Source organism: Mustela nigripes, chromosome 17, assembly GCF_022355385.1.
Source record: "Mustela nigripes isolate SB6536 chromosome 17, MUSNIG.SB6536, whole genome shotgun sequence".
Classification (NCBI taxonomy): domain Eukaryota; kingdom Metazoa; phylum Chordata; class Mammalia; order Carnivora; family Mustelidae; genus Mustela; species Mustela nigripes.
Window position 1 is genome coordinate 33,649,798 of NC_081573.1, and position 18,435 is coordinate 33,668,232.

Sequence of the window (18,435 nt, forward strand, 5' to 3'; positions counted from 1 at the left end):
ACAGGCCAGTGGACAGGCTGGGAGAGAAGGGGGAAAGACAGAAAGAATCATCCAGAGAAAAATCACCTGCAGCTCACAAAGACATCCAAAGCAAGCCACAGAACCACATGCAGTGTGCAATCCCATTTGATAAAACAATTACACAGGCCTCAAAAAAAAAAAAAAGAAAAAATCTGGGGAACTAGATAGACAATGGTTGTCTCTGGGAGGTCAGGTGATATGGCAGCTAGGAGGAGAAATGTGCCTCATTTAAACTTTTGGGTGAGTAAAAAGAAACTTAACCGGGGCGCCTAGGTGGTTCAGTGGGTTAAAGCCTCTGCCTTCAGCTCAGGTCATGATCCCAGGGTCCTGGGATTGAGCCCCACATCGGGCTCTCTGCTCAGCGGGGAGCCTGCTTCCACCTTTCTCTCTGCCTGCCTCTCTGCCTGCTTGTAATCTCTGCCAAATAAATAAATAAAATCTTAAAAAAAAAAAGAAAGAAAGAAAGTTAACCGTGAGAATATGGGAAGAAGGGAAAGGAACCTTTACATTTCATTTTGAACCTCTTCTTGTCATTTGTATTTTCAGCCTTATAAGCATCTACAGTGCTCTGTTTTATTTTTGAATGTCAACAGAAATTATCTGGGAAGGGGATTACAGATATATCTTATTTCATTTTTTTAAGTTTTATTTAAGTAATCTCTACATCCAACATGGGGCTTGATCTCACGACCCCAAGATCAAGAGTTGTGTGCTCTTCTGACTAAGCCTGCCAGGCACCTCTACAGACACATTTTTGCATGTCTTTGTGCCTGCTGTATTTGAAACAAAAAACAAGTGCTGTGTTTGAAAGAATGCCCCAAGAAAGGGGAGCCCTCTTACACTGCTGGTGGGAATGCAAGCTGGTGCAGCCACTCTGGAAAAGAGAATAGAGTTTCTTCAAAAAGTTGAAAATAGAGTTACTCTATGACCCAGCAATCGCGCTACTGGGTATTCACCCCTAAGTTACAAATAGAGTGATCCAAAGGGGCTCGTGCACTCCAGTGTTTATAGCAGCGATGTCCACAATAGCCAGACTGTGGAAAGAGCCCTGATGTCCCTCGACAGATGAGTGGAGAAAGATGTGGTGCATATACATATAATGGACCATTACTCAGCCACCCAGAAAAATGAGATCTTAGCATCTGCAGTAACATGGATGAAACTCGAGGATAAATGCTAAGCAGAGTAAGTCAGAGAAAGACAATTATCATATGATCTCATTGATACGTGGAATTTAAGAAACAAAACATATGATCATAGAGGAAGGGAGGGAAAAAAAATCAAATAAGACAAAATCAGAGAGGGAGGCAAACCATAAGAGACTCTTAACTACAGGAAACAAACTAGGGTCGCTGGAGGGGAGAGGGGGCAGGGGAACAGGGGCACTGGGTGGTGGGCACAAAGGAAGGCATGGAATGGAATGAGTACTCGGGCTTTCATACAACCGATGAATCACTGAACTCTATCTCTGAAACTAATGATATGTTAATTAATTGAATGTAAATAAAATTAAAAAAAAAAATTTTTAGGGGCACCTGGGTGGCTCAGTGGGTTAAAGTCTCTGCCTTCGGCTCAGGTCATGATCCCGGGGTCCTGGGATCGAGCCCCACATGGGCCTCTCTGCTCCCGTGGGTAGCCTGCTTCCTCCTCTCTCTCTGCCTGTCTCTCTGCCTACTTGTGATCTCTTTCTCTCTGTCAAATATATAAATAAAATCTTAAAAAAATTTTTTTTCTTTTAAATAAAAGAATGCTCTGAGTCTGGAGTCAGAAAGCGCCAGGTGTGAAGCCTGGCTGTGCCTCGGGGGAGCTGTGTGGCTCTGGGCGAGTTACTTTCCTTCCCTGAAGCTTCATTTTCCCCATTCTCAAAACAGAAACGTTATCAGCCTCCCAACACAGCTGGCGTGAAGGGTAAGCGGCAGGAACTTGTGCCAAGTTCTCAGAGCCGCCGGCACACAGTCAGAACCCGAGACTAGGTAGCCGTTAGCATTATATTCTTTCTGTATGTCTCCTTGTTGTTATTTTTTAAGTATTATTATTTTTGTAACCCCAAATCCAACAAACAGAGAAAAGAAAAAGGCCACATGAGCAGCCTCGGTGTTCACCATGTCTGACTCCCTCTCTCTCGACCTCATGTTCTGCTTGAAAAGGGAGGGTGGTGAGCAAAATCTCTTGTACATAGGAAAACTCCCCCCGACTTTATTTGGTCCCCACCCTGTGACCAACTGCCACACCATCCCGAGCTGGCTTGTCAGCAGTGGCGGCGATGGCAGCAGCTGGGGGTTTCCAATTGCCGACCAGAGCAAAGGTTACACTATTTTTGGCCTGTTGGCCAAGCCACAGGAAGGGCAGCCGGTCCTCCGTACTCCTTACCCCCGGGGCAGGGGAGGGGGGTGGTTCCTGCAGTGTCTCCAGAGGGAGCATCCCAGGGTCTAACTACTGGAGAGGCTGGATAGGTCACCCCCCAGTGCCTGGATCCCTCCTTCAGCCCCACAGCCCTGACCTCAGAGCACCGATAAACATAATGGGGCCCAGAAGGACACCAACATGCCATGCAAACTGGCTGCTGACAAAAGCTTCTCAGAGAATCGCAGCAGATCTGCTGACCCCAAGACTCGGCAGCCACCACAACTCAACACCCCATAATCAAAATTCAGGAAGACAGCCACCGCCCAATTCCAGGCGGCCGGTTTCTGACCACCTCCCGATTTAACTACCAATGGCTCAAGTCAGAGGGAAAAAAATGGGTTCTCTGGTTTCTTTAACTGTTCCCACACCAGACTTGCTTTTCTTGTAGACCGAAAGATAAAAGAAGGACCGTTTGGTTCAGTTTGCACATGAACCACACAAGAAGGGCCAGGAAGCTCTGAAGCAACATGAGACCCTAGGCCATGCTCAGATCAGGACTGGGGGCTGCAGGCCAGCCTGGTTTACAAGTTCCATCTGCATGAGGGAGGCTATGCCCTCCCAGGGCAACCAGGTTTCCTGTCCCCCTATTTGCCCATGTCCCTTCAACGTGAGCCCTCTCCTATACCATCCGTCCTGGGCAGGGGGTCTTCGCAACACAACACCCTGAAATAACTCTGGTCCTTCGTGCAGAGAGTCAGGTCTATTTCTCTGCTTTGGAATGGGCCAGCACCTGGCATGGGGGTGAACTGTAAATACATTAGCAAACGTATTCATTTAAAAAGTGCAGCACCTGCACTGTTCTGACATTGCTCCAAGCTGTAGCTGTGTGCATGCAGAGATAGTTAAGGAGTTCACAGCAATCAGAAAGGATACAGAGGACTGACAGATAATTTATGGTAAACCCTGAAGCAGAATACTTTGCAGCAGTTTAAAAGAATGAGGGAGTTCTTTGTATAAGGACAAGCATGAAGAAATCGCCAAGATTTACTGTTGAGAGAAAGAGCTAGTCACAGGACAGCGTGTACAAATAAATAATAAAATTGTATAAATATAAGCAAGTGGTTACATAGGAAAAATACATAAACACCCAACTCTAAATAGTGGATTTCTCCAAGATACAAGGCTAAAGGAGGCATTCGGTTTCTAAATATCACATCCCTGTGTGAATTCTTTTTTTTTTTCTTTTCAGCGTAACAGTATTCATTGTTTTTGCACCACACCCAGTGCTCCATGCAATACATGCCCTCCCTAATACCCACCACCAGGTTCCCCCAACCTCCTACCCTCCTGCCCAGTGAATTCTTTACACTGTATGTTAGAAAGCTCATTGTGTTTAGCTATTCAGATCCCAGGTTGCTGTGTGACCAGTAGCAAGTTACTTAACCTCTCTGAGCCTCCATTACTTCATTCCTACAACTCAGATAAAACAGTAACTGGGTCTTGAGATTGCGGAATACTGACGTGAGATATACAACACATGGCCCCAGTGCCTGGTACTATCGTTATGTATTATCTCTACGACAAATACACAAATATACATAAAATTTGTCTTTTGAAAAATCACTTGATGATAACTGCAAGAGAAAAGAACCCAAACTTTGGCAAAATTCTTCTGTCTAGCTTTGGATTCCCATGTCAAATAGGAAATACACATATAGCCCCACGGACAACCATGCTCAAATGGGAATTAACAGCTACCCCCAAACCTGCCTGTTTTCCTAGTAGCTTCTCAGCGAAGGTCCCACATTTCTCACTTTAACACCTCAGCCAGGGTGTGGCTGAAAAGTTTCTGTCATCTCCTGTGAGATTTTCCCAGAGATAACCTAATAAAGCAAATTGCTCCATCTACGCGGGCTCGGGGCGGACGTGGTGCGAGGAGCTCGGCAAAGAGACTCAAGGCCCCCTGTTAGGGCTTCCTTCCCCAGACAGCCTGCTGGAGACCCAGCTGCAGAAGTTCACAGAGCTAAGGCCCACAGCCTGGCTCGGCCCATCACCTCTCAGAAGGCCCCAGTGCTTACCTGCACGGTCAGGTAGAGCCTGTGAGGGCTCCCAGGGCCAGCCCAGTCCACACTGAGGGCTCGGCACTGCGCTAGGGCCGGGCGGGCTGCACTTCGGGCACTGGAGTCCTCGTCACTGCTGACCAGGGTGTCTCTTCCACGCCCTGTCCCAGGACAGAGAATACAGGTAAGATGCTAGGCCCCTGGCTGAAGGCTGCTGGCCAGGACCCCTGGCTAGGGCCGCCGCTGAGCTCTGCTTCCCCATCGTCTGGGCCGGCCCAGGCGCGGCCAAGAGGGACTCACACGCCCTCACACGCCTGACCTACTCGGAGGGAAGGCCTGGCACCAGGCAGGGGCTGTGTGTGCTCTTTCTTCCGGAAAGCCACCCAGAGCTTCTCTTGAGGAAGTCACCTGAGACCTCTGGGGGAGGGGGTGTTCCCAGCCCTCCACAGTGGTCTCTGGGGCTGGCACTTGCTCACATCCTCTCCAGAGAGCAGCAAAGGGAAGCCAATGCCAACCCAGCTGTGCCTGTCTTCCCAGGAGGTGCACTCCAGGGTGGTGGCTTTATTACCAAGGCCGCCTCTAGGGGGCGCTTTCTCCCCGGCCTTCCTAAACAGCAAGGGGGCAGGCTCCAAAAGCTTATTTGGGACCAGCTAAAGCACATCCCCTCCAGCCTCTGACACATTGCCGCCCTCACTGGACAGGACAGAGAGCTGACCCTGGTATGGATATCCCGTGCACTCCACCTCAACCCCCCGCCAGGGCCTTCCTCCCCTGTCTGATCCTCAGTTTCCTTGCCTGCACTATGGGGTAAGGAACCAAGCTCAGAGTTCTGGGCTGAGGGTTACAATGAATGACACACATAATGTGCTCACTCTGTGCCAGACACACATAAAGCAGCCACGGATGCAGGCCCTTAGGACCACAGCCGAGGGGGTGACTAACGCACCCAGGGTCACACTGAGCCAGTCCTGCCATCCCATGGGCTAGCCGGCATTCTGAAGGCAGAGTTGAGAGCTGGGGTGGGGGCGGAGAGGCCAGGGGTGACCAAGCTGGGTGACACCCTACTCAATGTTAGGCACTCTGCTTAGCACTTCACCCACGGGATTTCATTTGACCTTTGTCATAAATCGTAAAAGTGGATAAGCCTGCATGGTCATATGATCTTCCTAATACTCATTTAATAGATCAATATGCATGCGTGCCCACATACACAAGATTGGAAGGAACTATATAAAATGTCCACTAGCAACCTTATAGGTGATTTTTATTGTCTTTTTTATACTTTTCTGTGCTTTTTATAGAGTTTTTTTTTTCAATTTTTTTAGTTTTTTAGGTTTGAGTGATTTTTTTTTTTAGCCCGAACCCAAAGGAACATGTTTTTGTCTTTTGCTTGTTTTTCCTTTTTCCTTCCTTCCTTTCTGTCTTTCTTTCTTTCTCTCTCTCTCTCTCTCTCTCTCTTTTTTTAACCAGAACAGCAATACTCATTCATATATATCACATCTGTAATCCTTAGGAAAACCTTGTGGAGCAGAGGTCATCTTCATCCCTTCCAGATAATTGAGGCTACCTGACCCAAAAGCCCAAGCTTTTCTCAGAGACCCCAGGGCCATCCCCAGCCTCACTTGTCCCCTGCAGAGACTTTGGGGGGTATCACTCTGGCAGCCACCACTGGCACAAGTGTGGTGGGAGAGAGGGGACTGAAGAGGAATTTTCTGTGTGCCCTCTCTGGGCCTCAGTTTCCCCTTCTTTACGGGGGTAGGCAGGGGGACTTAAGTCTGATGGCCCAGAGGGACTCTGCTAGCTCAGACAGGCCGGTAACCTAAACCCCTTTCTCTGTAGGTCAGGAATAACAGACAGCAAGCCCCTCAACACACCTTGACCGAACACCCCTCTCTTCCTCCATACTTCAGGAAGGCTTGCCCAAATTCAGCTCAGGAGACAGTCATGGGGCAGCCCCCCAGACCCGATTATCCAGCCGGCACCGGAAATCAGATGTGCCACTCACTTCTTGGCGTGTGAGGTGCCAGGGGACATGACCCAGAAAGGAGAGCTGGTGTTGACAGCTCTCCCAGGGGGACAGCGGGAGCCTGCACTCAGGGACTCCTTCACTGCCCACTTGCGTCAGGGCCCCTACAGGAGCCGACCCGGATGGCACCTGAAACTGAGCGCAGGGCACCCCAACTCGGCTGGGTGGCCTCGGTCGGCTCCTTGCGCCCCCCGCGGGCCGGCCGGTCGTGATCAGGTGTCAGCGCCCGCGCAGGGCACCGGGCAGCCACTTCACCTACCTTGTTTACCAGCTGCGGGCAGAAACCGGAGCGAGACCGCCAGGCTCGGCCAGGGACCAAGGACGCGCCTCCCGCGGAGCGCCCCCCGCCCGGCCGGGTGGAGAGCGCGTGGTTTGGGCGGCGTTGTCCCCTGGCTCCAGCGACAGCGTTGAAGTTTAACTCGGCGTCCGGGACCTCTCTTTACGGGCGGGCGCGGGGCAAGAGCGCCGGCGAGATTGACGCCCCGACTGCGACTCCGCGCCGGCCCGCGGGCTGCCCGGCACCCTGTAATTACCTGACAGCTCTGACTGAGCCTAGGAACTTGCGAGAAAGCCCGGCCTCATCTCTGCTATCTGGAGGAAGGAAGGGAAATAAAGAGGCATTTTAAAAATGCGGACTCACCAGTTCTCAACCTCCCCGGGCCGGTGTATGGGAAAGGGCGGGCGGCCGGGCTGGCGGGGGCGGGGCGAGCCATCCCGGGCTCAGGCTCCCGGGCCCGGCCCACTCTCCACAGGCCGCGCAGCGAGGGCGTGGCTCCCAGGTTCCACGGCCGGCGGGACGGGACCATGGCCCGGGGCTCAGCGGCCTCCTCTGGGCGCCGGGCGGCCTGCGGACAGAACAGGGAAGGCGAGGCTGAGCCGGCTGCCAGGCATCCTGAGCGGGGGCTGGGGGACAGATCAGAGCCCGCCTGCAACGGGGTCACCTGTTACCCGGAGCAGCAGCCCCAACTCCAATGCCACCTCCATAACCCCCGCCCCCTGCAAAGATCCCTGGGCTTGCGGGATGAAACAGAGCCTATCACCATTTCCGGGTGCTTCTTCCCAAGTAAGGCGGCTCAGAAGTGGGTGAGGACGCATCAGTTGTGTCAGCAGCACACTAAGGAGACCTCACATCTCAGCCCCTTCGCTGGAGGCCTGGCAGCCTGGAGGCGCACCAGGTCACAGCCCCACACGGAGGCAGCAGGAGTCAACAGCATCTCCATAAATCTAATCAGATTTAATTAGCATCTTGGTACTAATCAGAAGGGCTGACTGTGGCTAGCGACAAGATAGGTTTATATGGACCAAATTCTCTTAAAGTCCACTCATGCTATTCAAGTCCCCTTACTCTGTGCCTACAACTTGGCAGACAGTAAGATACAAAGATTCATTGCTTTTTCATCTAATAATTATTTATCTGGTGTCTGCTGTGAGCTAGGCACCTGCCGGGGGTCCTCTTTGATCAGGAGAGATGGGGAGCTCCCTGTCAGGAGGGAGGTAAGCACTTCAACAAACCTTCAAGATCTGAACAGGATGCAGGGAGGCACCAGGTGGTATGGGAGAAAGGGGTGGGGGGATGGCCTGGATAGAAAGCCCCATGGGGGGATGCCTGTGTAGTGCAGTGGGTAAGGTCTGACTCCTGATTTTGGCTCATGTCATGATCTCAGGGTCTTGAGATCGAGCCCCAAACAGGGCTTCACACTCAGCGTGGAGTCTGCTTGAGATTCTCTGTCCCCCTGCCCTTCCCCCTTGTGCATGCTCTCTAAAATAAATAAATAAATCTTAAAAAAAAAAAAAAAAGGAAAGCTGCATGGGTCCCTCTGAGCAGATGAACTGAGCAGATGAACAGGATAGACTTTAAGTCTTCCCCACACAAGTCTTTGTTGAACACCTATCGTAGGTAAAGCAGCTGTGAGGACATTTAAAGTACCCAGCTACAGTCCCAGACTCAGACAGCAATGCCATTAACAGAAGAAGCCAAGTCAGCTCAGAAAGGCAAAGTGGGATTTGCTTTCGGTTTTACAAATTTTTTTTGTCGGGGGTGGGGGGCGCCTGGGTGGCTCAGTGGGTTAAAGCCTCTGCCTTTGGCTCAGGTCATGATTCCCAGAGTCCTGGGATCGAGCCCCACATGGGGCTCTCTGCTCTGCAAAGAGCCTGCTTCTTCCTCTCTCTCTGCCTGCCTCTCTGCCTACTTGTGATCTCTGTCTGCCAAATAAATAAATTAAAAATCTTTTAAATAAATAAATAAATAATTTTTTTGACAGACCCCTGGCACTAGCTTGACAGGTGGGTACCCTGAAATGCGTGTATACATACCAGCCCGGGCTAAAGCCGGGCAAAGAGCAGGGCTGGGGACTCAGAGCTGGGAGGCTAACGAGGGTCCCAGCACCGCAGTGGAGGACACAGTCACCAAAGGTAACCAAGCACGGAGAGCTCACTCTGGGTGGTAAGGAACGCTGGAGAAGGACGGTCAGAGGTGGCGACAACACCAGGCAGGTGCGGAGTCCTCACACGTGACCGATGGTGGGGAGGGGTGGGGAAGCAGGGGATGGTCAGTTCCCAGCAAACAATGCCGTGGGGAGGTCAAACTGGAGAAAGCCCTGGGGGCTCTGGAAGGGGGCCCAGCCGTGGAGCCGCACAGAGGGCAAACCTGGGTGGGTCCAAGAGGTGGGTAGGGCTAAAGGAAGGGGCTGCTTTCTTCTGAGGGGAAGTTTGGCCAGGGTAAGGAGGGGAGGCTGAGTTGAGAGGATGTGGTATGTAGAATAGGAGGGATTCAAGCCTGCTGGGTGGACAGGGCCAGGATGAATGAAGCAGGGAGAGGCAAGAAGTTAGGGCATAGCGATGGGCAGCGGAAGATCTGATGACGGCAGTTCACACAGCCGGGCCCTAGAAGAATGCCAGGCTTACTGGCTAAGAAGCTGTGCTCTCTGCCTTCCCTGACTGAGGAAGACAACTTGGAGGAGGCTCCTGGGTACAGTATTACTGGACTGTGGGCTAGAGGATGGGGCGGAGGCTAATCCAAATATGTGGGCCAGCTCCATTGAGGGAACAAAGATGGACCCTTAAGGAGCAGAAGGAACCAGGAGGAAGCGCCAGATGTCCTTTTCTCTAGGTTGCTTGGCACGGAGCTGGGCACACGACCGACCCCAAGGACCAGGAGCCTAATGGAAGAAAGGCTCCACATGCCTGGAAAGGTGAGAGGGGCATTGAAGGTCGATTCCCTGTTTGAGAGAGAGGACCGTTAAAGAGATCAGCTTTGTCTGAGGGACGGGGACAGAAGGAGACAATGCTTCTGTGACTTTCTGGAAGGGAAGTTGGAGAGGGAGCCAGGAAGATAGCAGGAAGAAAGAGGAAGGGTGTGTGCAAGATCCTGAAGAGGAAAAAGCAGCTGGATTTAGAGCCAGTAGGGTGGAAAGGTCAAAAGTATCCAGGACCTCAAATAAGCCCAAGGCTGGGCGCTTCTGCCAACTTGGGACCCACAGGGTGGGACAACAGGGACATGGTGTGGAGTGGCTATGACCAAAAGCTGCTTCAGACCCAACTCTGCCACTTACTGGATGTGTGACCTTGGGAGAATTACTTTCTCTGTGCCTCATTATCTCCATCTGAAAATGGGGAGAACTCCAGCTTATAGGGTTGGTATAAGAATTAGACAGTGCATATATAAAGTGTTCACAACAATGCTGGCATATACAACGAACTCAAAATTTTTATTTTTCAGTCATCTCCCTCCCTCCAGTGGAGGGTGAGTGCAGAAGGTCTGGCTTGAGAAGAGGGAAAGATTTACCCTTCTTTGTCTAGACCACGGGAGTAGAGCTGTAACACACCCCCCCCCCCCGCCCCTGCTCTCTGCCAGACCAGGGATATTGCCATAATTTGAGGGACAGACCTGACAAGTGCCCAGATACTGCTGCTGGGGAGGGCTTAAGTCTCCCTGGAAGAGAAGGTCAGCGAGGTTAGACAGGGGCTAGCTAGGCCCTCCCCTGCACACAATCACAGGCCCTGGGTCTTCCAGGACAACCTAGACCTCAAAAACCTCCACTCCCATAAGAACAGCAGAACTCATCACCCTGAGTCCCTAAAGTCCAGTAACTGCAAATACAGGGCCCCATTCTGAGGCTGCATTCCTTGCCAATGACTCTCCCTGGCCAAGGAGACAGCTACTTTACCAAGGGCATGGGGAGTGTGCCTGGGCAGGGAGAAGTGCCCCCAGTCTCATGGGCCATGGAAGGTGAAAGGTCAGGGACAGCGGGGACCCACAATCTTGAGACAGGTATGCTGGGGGTTGGGTGGGAATACTTGAGAATTGAAATACAGCTTCCTTTTGAAGAATCTCCCAGGACCAGGCCCTTCACACTGCGCCAGAGTTCTGCTCTAACTCACAACAGGGGGTTGAAGGAGGTGGCTTTTGGCTTGCCCTCCCTCCTGGGATCCCCCGGGCTGCTGCTGTCACTGTCTCAATTTCCTACTGCCCAGGAGGGCACCCGCCCAGGCCTTCCTTCCAACCACAGGGCCGGCCTACACCCTCCCCTGCCCTGCGAGGGGAAAAGCGAACTGCCCAGGGAACGTACGTGGTGGGAGGGCTGGACACTGCAGCCTTCAAGGGATCCCTGGGGGGTGCGGGGAAAAATCTCCGCAAGAGAAGGGGGAGGCCTTGACTGACACGCGGTTCCCCCGGTCGGTTCCGGCTCTCTCGGGCCAAAGAGATGGGAAGGGGATTCCCGAGGCTGCTGCGACCCCAGGGGACGTGCTGCGAGCAAGGTCCTTGGTTCTGTCTGGACGGCGCGGGGTTCGGCGGGCGACCGCGCAGGGCTGCTTCTCCCGGGCCCGACCTTCCCCGCGCCCCGCAGCGGGTCCGGGCAGGGGAGGGGGTCCTGCGGGTAGGGCGGGCCCGGACGCGGCACCCGGAACGGCGGGCCGGGCGGATCCCGAAAGCCCAGCCCGGCCCTCCTCCCCCGCCACCGGTTCGCCAGGGTCCCCGACTCACCGGCCTGGCAGAGGCAGGATCCCGGCGTCGCCGCAGAGCCCGGGGCTCGGCCGGACCCGGCCCGCCGGTGGGAGGCAGCTCCACGCCGCCGCCTTCTCGGCCCGCCCCGCTCCCGCCCCTCCCGCACACTTTCCACAGGAAATGATTAACTCGGGCCGCGGCGCGTTCCCATGGCAACTGGCTCTCGCCCAGGCGGGGGTCGGCGGCGCGCGCGCGCTCCCGCGCACTCTCCCGCGCGCGCGCCCACACTCACACGCGGGGCCGCCCACTCGGCGGACTCCTGGCTCCGCCCAGATGTTCCGGCTGGGCCCTGGGGGCCCCACGCTCCGCACACGCTAGCGCACACGTGCGCGCACACCCACTGGTGTACACACAGCGTCATACGTGCTCGAGCTTTCGCCTGTGGGCTCTCGCACGCCGATACACACGTCCCTCACACATGCCTTCACACATGCTCTGGTCCGCAAGCGAGAACCCATCCAGTATTCACACACGTGCCCACGCTAGTCCTTTATACGTGCCTTTGCGCTTAAACTTACACTCTGATGCGCACATCCCCTAACCCTGGTGGTACAGAACTTTCCGCCCACGCTCGTTACTCCTCACACATACACTTCTCCCATGCTGTCCTTCACACGCCCTCACACACCAGCTCGTTTTCTGGACCTTCTAACACACATGCTTTCACACACACACTCACACACTCTAGATGGCGCATGTATACACTTGCACATTCTCACACACTTTACACACGCGCTCACGTTATCGTCAGGTGCTCAGACGCACACGTGCATCCCCACACATTGTCCGCGTGCACACTTACACTTGCTCACCCTCACATACATTCTTGCACACACTCTATGCCTCGTCCTCTGACACTCTAGTAGACACATCCTTTAAAACCCAAGTCCTCGCTTTCACTCCCACTCTGTCACGCTCTGGTAGCATGCATACACACACATCACACGTTATCACTCGTGTTTACACACACACATGTTCTCACTAGCTCTAGTAGGAATACACAGGCCCGGCTGCCTCCCCAGCCACAGCACCACTCCCGAATTAACATCTTCCAGGCCGTAGGGTTTTTTAAGGTAAAATCCTCCTCCTTTAGGCTCCAGTGAAAACCTGTCCAGAGTGCAACCACTGCAGAGCACGCAGCCCTCCCAGGGCCAGCCAGAAGTCCCTCCTTGGGGGACGTCTCCGAAGAGGCACAGGGAACGCCAGGGAGCCAGCCAGCCAAGCAGGGACAGCTGACCCAGAGGAGCCACTCTGTTCTTTGTCTCCCAAACAGAGGCGGCCTTTTACTCCCAAGCCTGCGCTGTTGTCCCCTCCAGGGTGCAGGAGGAGGAGAAAGAAGCTCAGAAGCCAGCCCAGTGCAGGCTGATGGTTCCACAGATAATCCGAGAAGGGTGAGCGCTTCACTATTCCTGGTGTCTCAGGGGATGGCCCAAGAGGTGCAAGGAGGGACTGGAGGGGGACACACAGATCAATGAAGGTTCTGTCTCCTGTCGCTGCCCAGGCACTGGGCTGGCAGTCAAGAATCTCAGCCGGAAACAGAGCCAAGGTCCTGGGCCTCAGATTGTTCTGGATGCCAGAACAGGACACTCACAATCCCCCTACTGGAAGTGGGCTAATGTGTGTTTTATTTTCTGAGACACCCAACTGAAGGCCTAGTAGATGATAAATATCCCTCTCCTGGAATGGTTTCTTGGAGAGTTAGAGATTTCCAACTACAACCCCCCCCCCCCCACCAGATAACCCTCCCAACAGGAGGGAAGGCCATAATTTGAGAGTTTCCTTCTCGGAACCCCCCTGCCTTCTCTCCAGACAAGAGTGGCCAAGGGGACTACAGGGCTGGATGAGGGCAGAGTATCTCTAGAATCCTAACCAAGTATCTCCCTATTATCCGAGTGAGGCAGGTTGTTTGTCTGTAAAGTCCTGGTAGAGAACTGGAGGCCTTGTCTTCCTCGCTGGCCAGAACGGTGGCATTAACTGCAGTTCGTTCTGACAAAGCCAAATTTGGCCAGACTTCTGAATTCATGATAACATTTATTGTTCGTTTTCTCTGATTACAAAAGTAATAGATGTTCATTGTAACCATAATCCCACCCACTGGAGATAAATGCTGCCAACATTTTAGTACAGTCTTTTTTTTTTTTTTTTGGTATCACATAATAGCTACCATTTATTGAAAGCAATCACTGTGCCAAGCACTGCGCTGAACTCTTTATAAACAAGATCCCATTTAACCCTGAACACCCGGCGAGGTCGACACCAGTATATGCTCGGTTATCAGGAGAGGAAACAGCCTCCCACAGTTCATTCATAAACCCAGAATGTGATAGAGCTGAGATGTGAGACCAATGCGGCTGGGGTGGGGTATATGTACACGTACAAGCAAACAGATCGTACTATCGTATGTAACGAGTTTCAGATACCAGATGCAAGCATTACTAAGATCAAAGCACTAGTGGAAAAACAAAGAAAATTGAGTTACTAGATGGAAACATTTTTGAGGTTCTTGCAAAACTTTGACTTGAAATTGCAAAAGCAAATTGCTTTATGATTGTTGGAATTTAGCTTAAGAATGTACGACGTGACCAGCAACTATACACTAATGACTCTAAGGTCATTTCTAACCTGGAAACTTCACTGATGGTTTGGATGTGGAGGCTGCCAACTATCTCCTGGCCACAGGGAAGGTAGAGATTGACCAGAAACTTGGCCATCCCAGTGCAGAGGTCCTGAATCCATAAGTGAGGACTCTTGGGTTCAGCCTTTGGCCTTGCCCCTTTGCCCACCTTCTGGCAGAAATATAGAAATGGAGGGAGGGCCACACAAGAGGCAGTGGCCAGAACCCTGCAGCCCCATATCCATATCCACCCTGTCCCCCAGGTGGGGGTTCAAAGAGCCTGAAACCCCTTCACTTTAAGGCATCCATCAGAGAGAAAGTCAGGGACCCAAGAAGTCTACGGCCCAGAGGGAAGTAAAGAGGGGAATAACACAGATTGTGTTTGGTCTGATTCTCACAGTAACCTAGAATAAAGCACCACATAAGATTTACATGATTTTCCAGTTTTAATGATTTAACCTGAGATCTGATCACCTTCAGGCCTTTGCAATGCTGTTCTCCTTGCCTGGAAAGTCTCTCTCCTTCCCCTTCTCCCACCTGCCTCCACCCACCTTTACCTGGCTGACTCCTGCTTGTTCTTCAAGTCCTTCAAGCTTAGAGGTCATGCTCCTTGACCCTCCCAGGCACCATCTCTCCCTGCCCTGCCCCTGCCACACACCCCCACACTGGACTGCAACGGCCTCTCCTGTCTACACCAATACCTCTTGGAGGGCACGGGACTTTCCTGACTTGATCACAAGGAAATCCTCTGCAAGTGCCTGATATCATGTAAGTTTCCAGAGGCTAAAAAATAGGTCATGTATAATTCAGAGGGGGAAGAACATGTACCTTAAAGCATATCCAAACAGACTTCCTTCTTCTTCTTCTTTTATTTTTTAAGATTTCACTTATTTATTTGAGAGCAGAGAGAGAGCATGAGCAGTCGGGAGGGGCATAAAGAGAGGGAGACAAGCAGACTCCGTGCTGAGCAGGGAGCCCACCGCGGGGCTCCATCACAGGACTCTGATCATGACCTGAGCTGACGGCAGACGCTAACCCACTGAGCCACCCAGGCGCCCCCAAACAGACTTTCTTCTTGTGTAAATTAATGATAATTCTTATCAAAAGGAGGTAAGAAATGGATCCTTAAGCAATTAATTTCAATGGGGTCAGTAAGGAGCACCCTGCAGTCTTGAAAACTGTGTATCTTTGATTCTGGGTAACAGTTTCTTGAAGTTGGAGAACAACATTCTGAGGGTAGGAGTCGAATATTAAGTAATCCTGACTCAATTAGCCACTGTTTTGAATCCACATACTCCAATACTCCTGAAATAGTTCATTATGGACAGCGCAGAAAGAGCTGGGGAGGATTCCACAGAAAGAACAGGCAGGATTCAGAGCTCAGCCCTGCAGACATGCGTTTGACTCCCTCCCAGCTGCAGAATTTGGCAACTAAACCTCTGAGCGTATTGGGGGTGGGAGGGAAGGGGCCCTGCATCTTGGCTCACACCTGCCAACGTTTAGGAAACCACACTCCTCCGTTGACACGAAGGGGTGGGTGTTGGACAGCCCTTGGCTCGTCTGGTAAGGTCCTGTCATTTTCACCTGCTACACACTACGCTCTTCCAAGAGCTAGATGCTCAACACATAAATGAACAAATGATACCACTCTCTCTCCAATCCCTTCCAGCTCCCTCTGTGCCTTCCCCATCCCTGCCCAAGGGTGCTTGCCTCCTTTCTAAAAGTTGTATTAACAGGGGGAGACAGTTCTCCTATTTACAAAGGTCTCTGCGGGGAACCAAGCAAACTTCCCTTCAATAAACCACCTTGCCCCGAAAGCTGTAGACAGTGACTACCTTTCTGCATTTGCCAGGGAGACTGGCCTTAGCAGTGCTTCCCCAGGTTCTCAGGTGGGGGAAACCTGAAACCTCTTTATGACCTGAGAAAGAATTTGGCAGCTAACCCTCCTAGCACTCCTGGGAAGAAAGCAAACAGAGAGGTGTCCCCCACCCCCCCACCCCACCCCCCCGTTATCATTTCCTGCAGTCTAAAAAATGAGAGGAATGCAAACACTGAGAAGATCTGTACTCAGGCACCAGGTAATAAAAAGATTTAGTAAGAATGCCCCTGGAAGATAAGCTCTACCCCTGTGTGTCCCCTCTGAGTCAGAGCACCCCCCAACCTCCCCACCCCCCACCCCCGCGTCTGCCATACTGAAGCCGCCTGAGCTCCTTCCCCCAAACACTCCCTCCCCGGCTTCACTTATTGCTCCTAAATCATTCTATCTCCTTGTTCTAAGCCAAGGCATGCATTATTAACATCGTTCCCACTTTTTTTCGACTTCCCCATTCATTTCTACCCATCTGCTGCAAATTCTAGGTGGCTGGGCTTTTTTTGTTTTTTGTTTATTTTTTTTTTTTGTTAACTTCAATTTTTTTTTTCCTGCACAAATGTAATAGAAACCAAAAGGGGGGCGGGGACAAAGCCCAGATCCCACCACCCTTACCTTTTGTCCCTGACCCAGATTTTCTTTTCAGTATTCAACTTTGAACAGATGTATTTCTATATTAAGGAGAGACGGTCTAGGACAACAGTTGAAACTGGGTTTAGGGGTCAAGTGGTCCAGGGTTTGAACCCTGGCTCAAAACACTTCCTCCGTGCCTCAGTTTCTTCCTATGACAAAGGGAGTAGCCCTAGTACCTAACCCCTCGGGTTGTTGTAAGAGGTAAATATGAGCCCAGCATCCCACAGAGGGTCAGTCCTCCACAAATACTAGCTTATAGTGGGAGGCAGAGAGTGAATGCAATTTTCAGCTCTGCCTTTTCTCACTTTAAACTGTATAATGAGCATTTTTCCAAGTTACTTTTTTCTGCTCTGTCCTGTTCTTTTCTGAACTGCAGGCCCCAGACTGAGGATAAAGCCAGGTCCCATTTAGCTTTGGGCTCCCAGTATCTGGGGACACACCCAGCACTGAGTGAAAATTATTGGAAAGAATAATCATTCTCCTTTTATCTCTTTCTTTCCTTTTCTTTCTCTTTTCTTTCTTTTCTTTTCTTTCTTCTTTTCTTCCTTCCTCCCTTTCTTTTTTTTTTTTTTAAGATTTTACTTATTTGAGAGACAGAGACAGAGATAGAGCATAAGCAGGGAGGAAAGGGAGAAGCAGTCTCCCCACTGAGCAGAGAGCCCGATGCGGGACTCAATCCCAGGACCCTGAGATCATGACCTGAGCTTAACAGGCAGATGATTAACCAACTGAGCCACACAGGCATCCCCATTTTTTTTTTTTTTTTTTTAAGTAATCTCTGCAAAGAGTAAACTCAGAAACCACGCTCTACCGACTGAGCCAGCCAGGAGCCCCGAAAGATAATAATCACTTCAAACGGCTCTGCCCTGAGCTGACCATTTGATGAGGTCAGACATATGCATAGGTCCTATTTCTTCATTTTTATAAACAGCACAGCTGTTGACATCTCCCCACACACAGCCTGTTCACTCCCAGGGGAAGGGGGTGTTGTTAATTTCATAAATTCTTCCTGAATAAAGAATCTGAGCATTTTTTTACACTCTCTAAACATGTTGCCAGATTGCATTCAGAAGGGCTGTACCAAATTTACACTTTACACTGTCGTTGGTAGCAATTTTGACGAGAACGACTTCTTGCGCTGATTTACAGTTTTTTTCTTGGATCCGGAATCCAGGCCCTGGCTGGTTCCCTTGCGTGGCAGGAGGCATATAAAAAGATAGTCTGAATGATGGCTGTCAAGAGAGAGGAGTGTCTGGTTTTGTTTGTCGGTGTTTCTGTCGACTGGGCTGGGCCGGGTGGGGCTGGGAGTACTGAGTCAGTGCACCCTCTGCCTGCCTGTCCTTTGGCCCCCAGACATCTTCCCAGGTGGGTTCTGGAACATTCCACAATCCTGGAAGAGTTTCTTCCGGTGACCATAGGGTTACTAAGGTTATCCCTGCTTTGACACCAGCCAGGCACTCCATTCTGGCCTCTTGCAATAAGTCAATCCATCGCTCCTGGAAAGAGAGTCCCTCAAGAGACACTGTAGTGGGCTTTCTGTCCTTGGGGAGGGTGGGGGGGGCAGGGGGGCGGGTACAGAGCAGCCTCCAGGTCAGGAACGTGGCTCTGGACCACCCTGCCATGCTCTTGGCATTGCCTCCATCACTCACCCTGTTCTGCGTAGCCCGGAGGCCTCTCCCACTGCCCCCTAGACTCTGGTTCTCCTCCTCTGGGGGTGGTCCTTGTTTGCAAACAGCCACGGGAAGTTTTGACGCTGCTGATTAACCAGACTCCCACAGCTCTGAGTTCTTAGTCATCGTGGCAAGTCTCAACCTTCTGCCCGCCCAGCCGACATCACCAGCTTCCAGGTGACGGGGAAGA

The 18,435-nt window shown here is 51.8% G+C and overlaps 1 protein-coding gene across 8 annotated transcripts in view; it reads right to left on the reverse strand.

Moving 5' to 3' along the window:
* Positions 1-18,435, reverse strand: part of KIFC3 (kinesin family member C3) — a 66,500-nt gene that overhangs the window by 26,319 nt on the left and 21,746 nt on the right. For 4 of the 8 annotated variants that reach the window (XM_059382262.1, XM_059382260.1, XM_059382263.1 and 1 more), the window contains exons 2-3: positions 7,094-7,298; positions 4,446-4,588 (exon numbers count right to left, since the gene is read on the reverse strand). In XM_059382262.1, the coding sequence (XP_059238245.1) occupies positions 4,446-4,588; positions 7,094-7,259 (309 nt within the window). In that variant the 5' untranslated portion in view covers positions 7,260-7,298. Of the gene's footprint in view, positions 1-4,445; positions 4,589-6,712; positions 7,005-7,093; positions 7,299-11,437; positions 11,559-18,435 lie in introns of those variants that run through there. The other 4 variants (XM_059382266.1, XM_059382261.1, XM_059382265.1 and 1 more) reach the window with 4 other exon arrangements.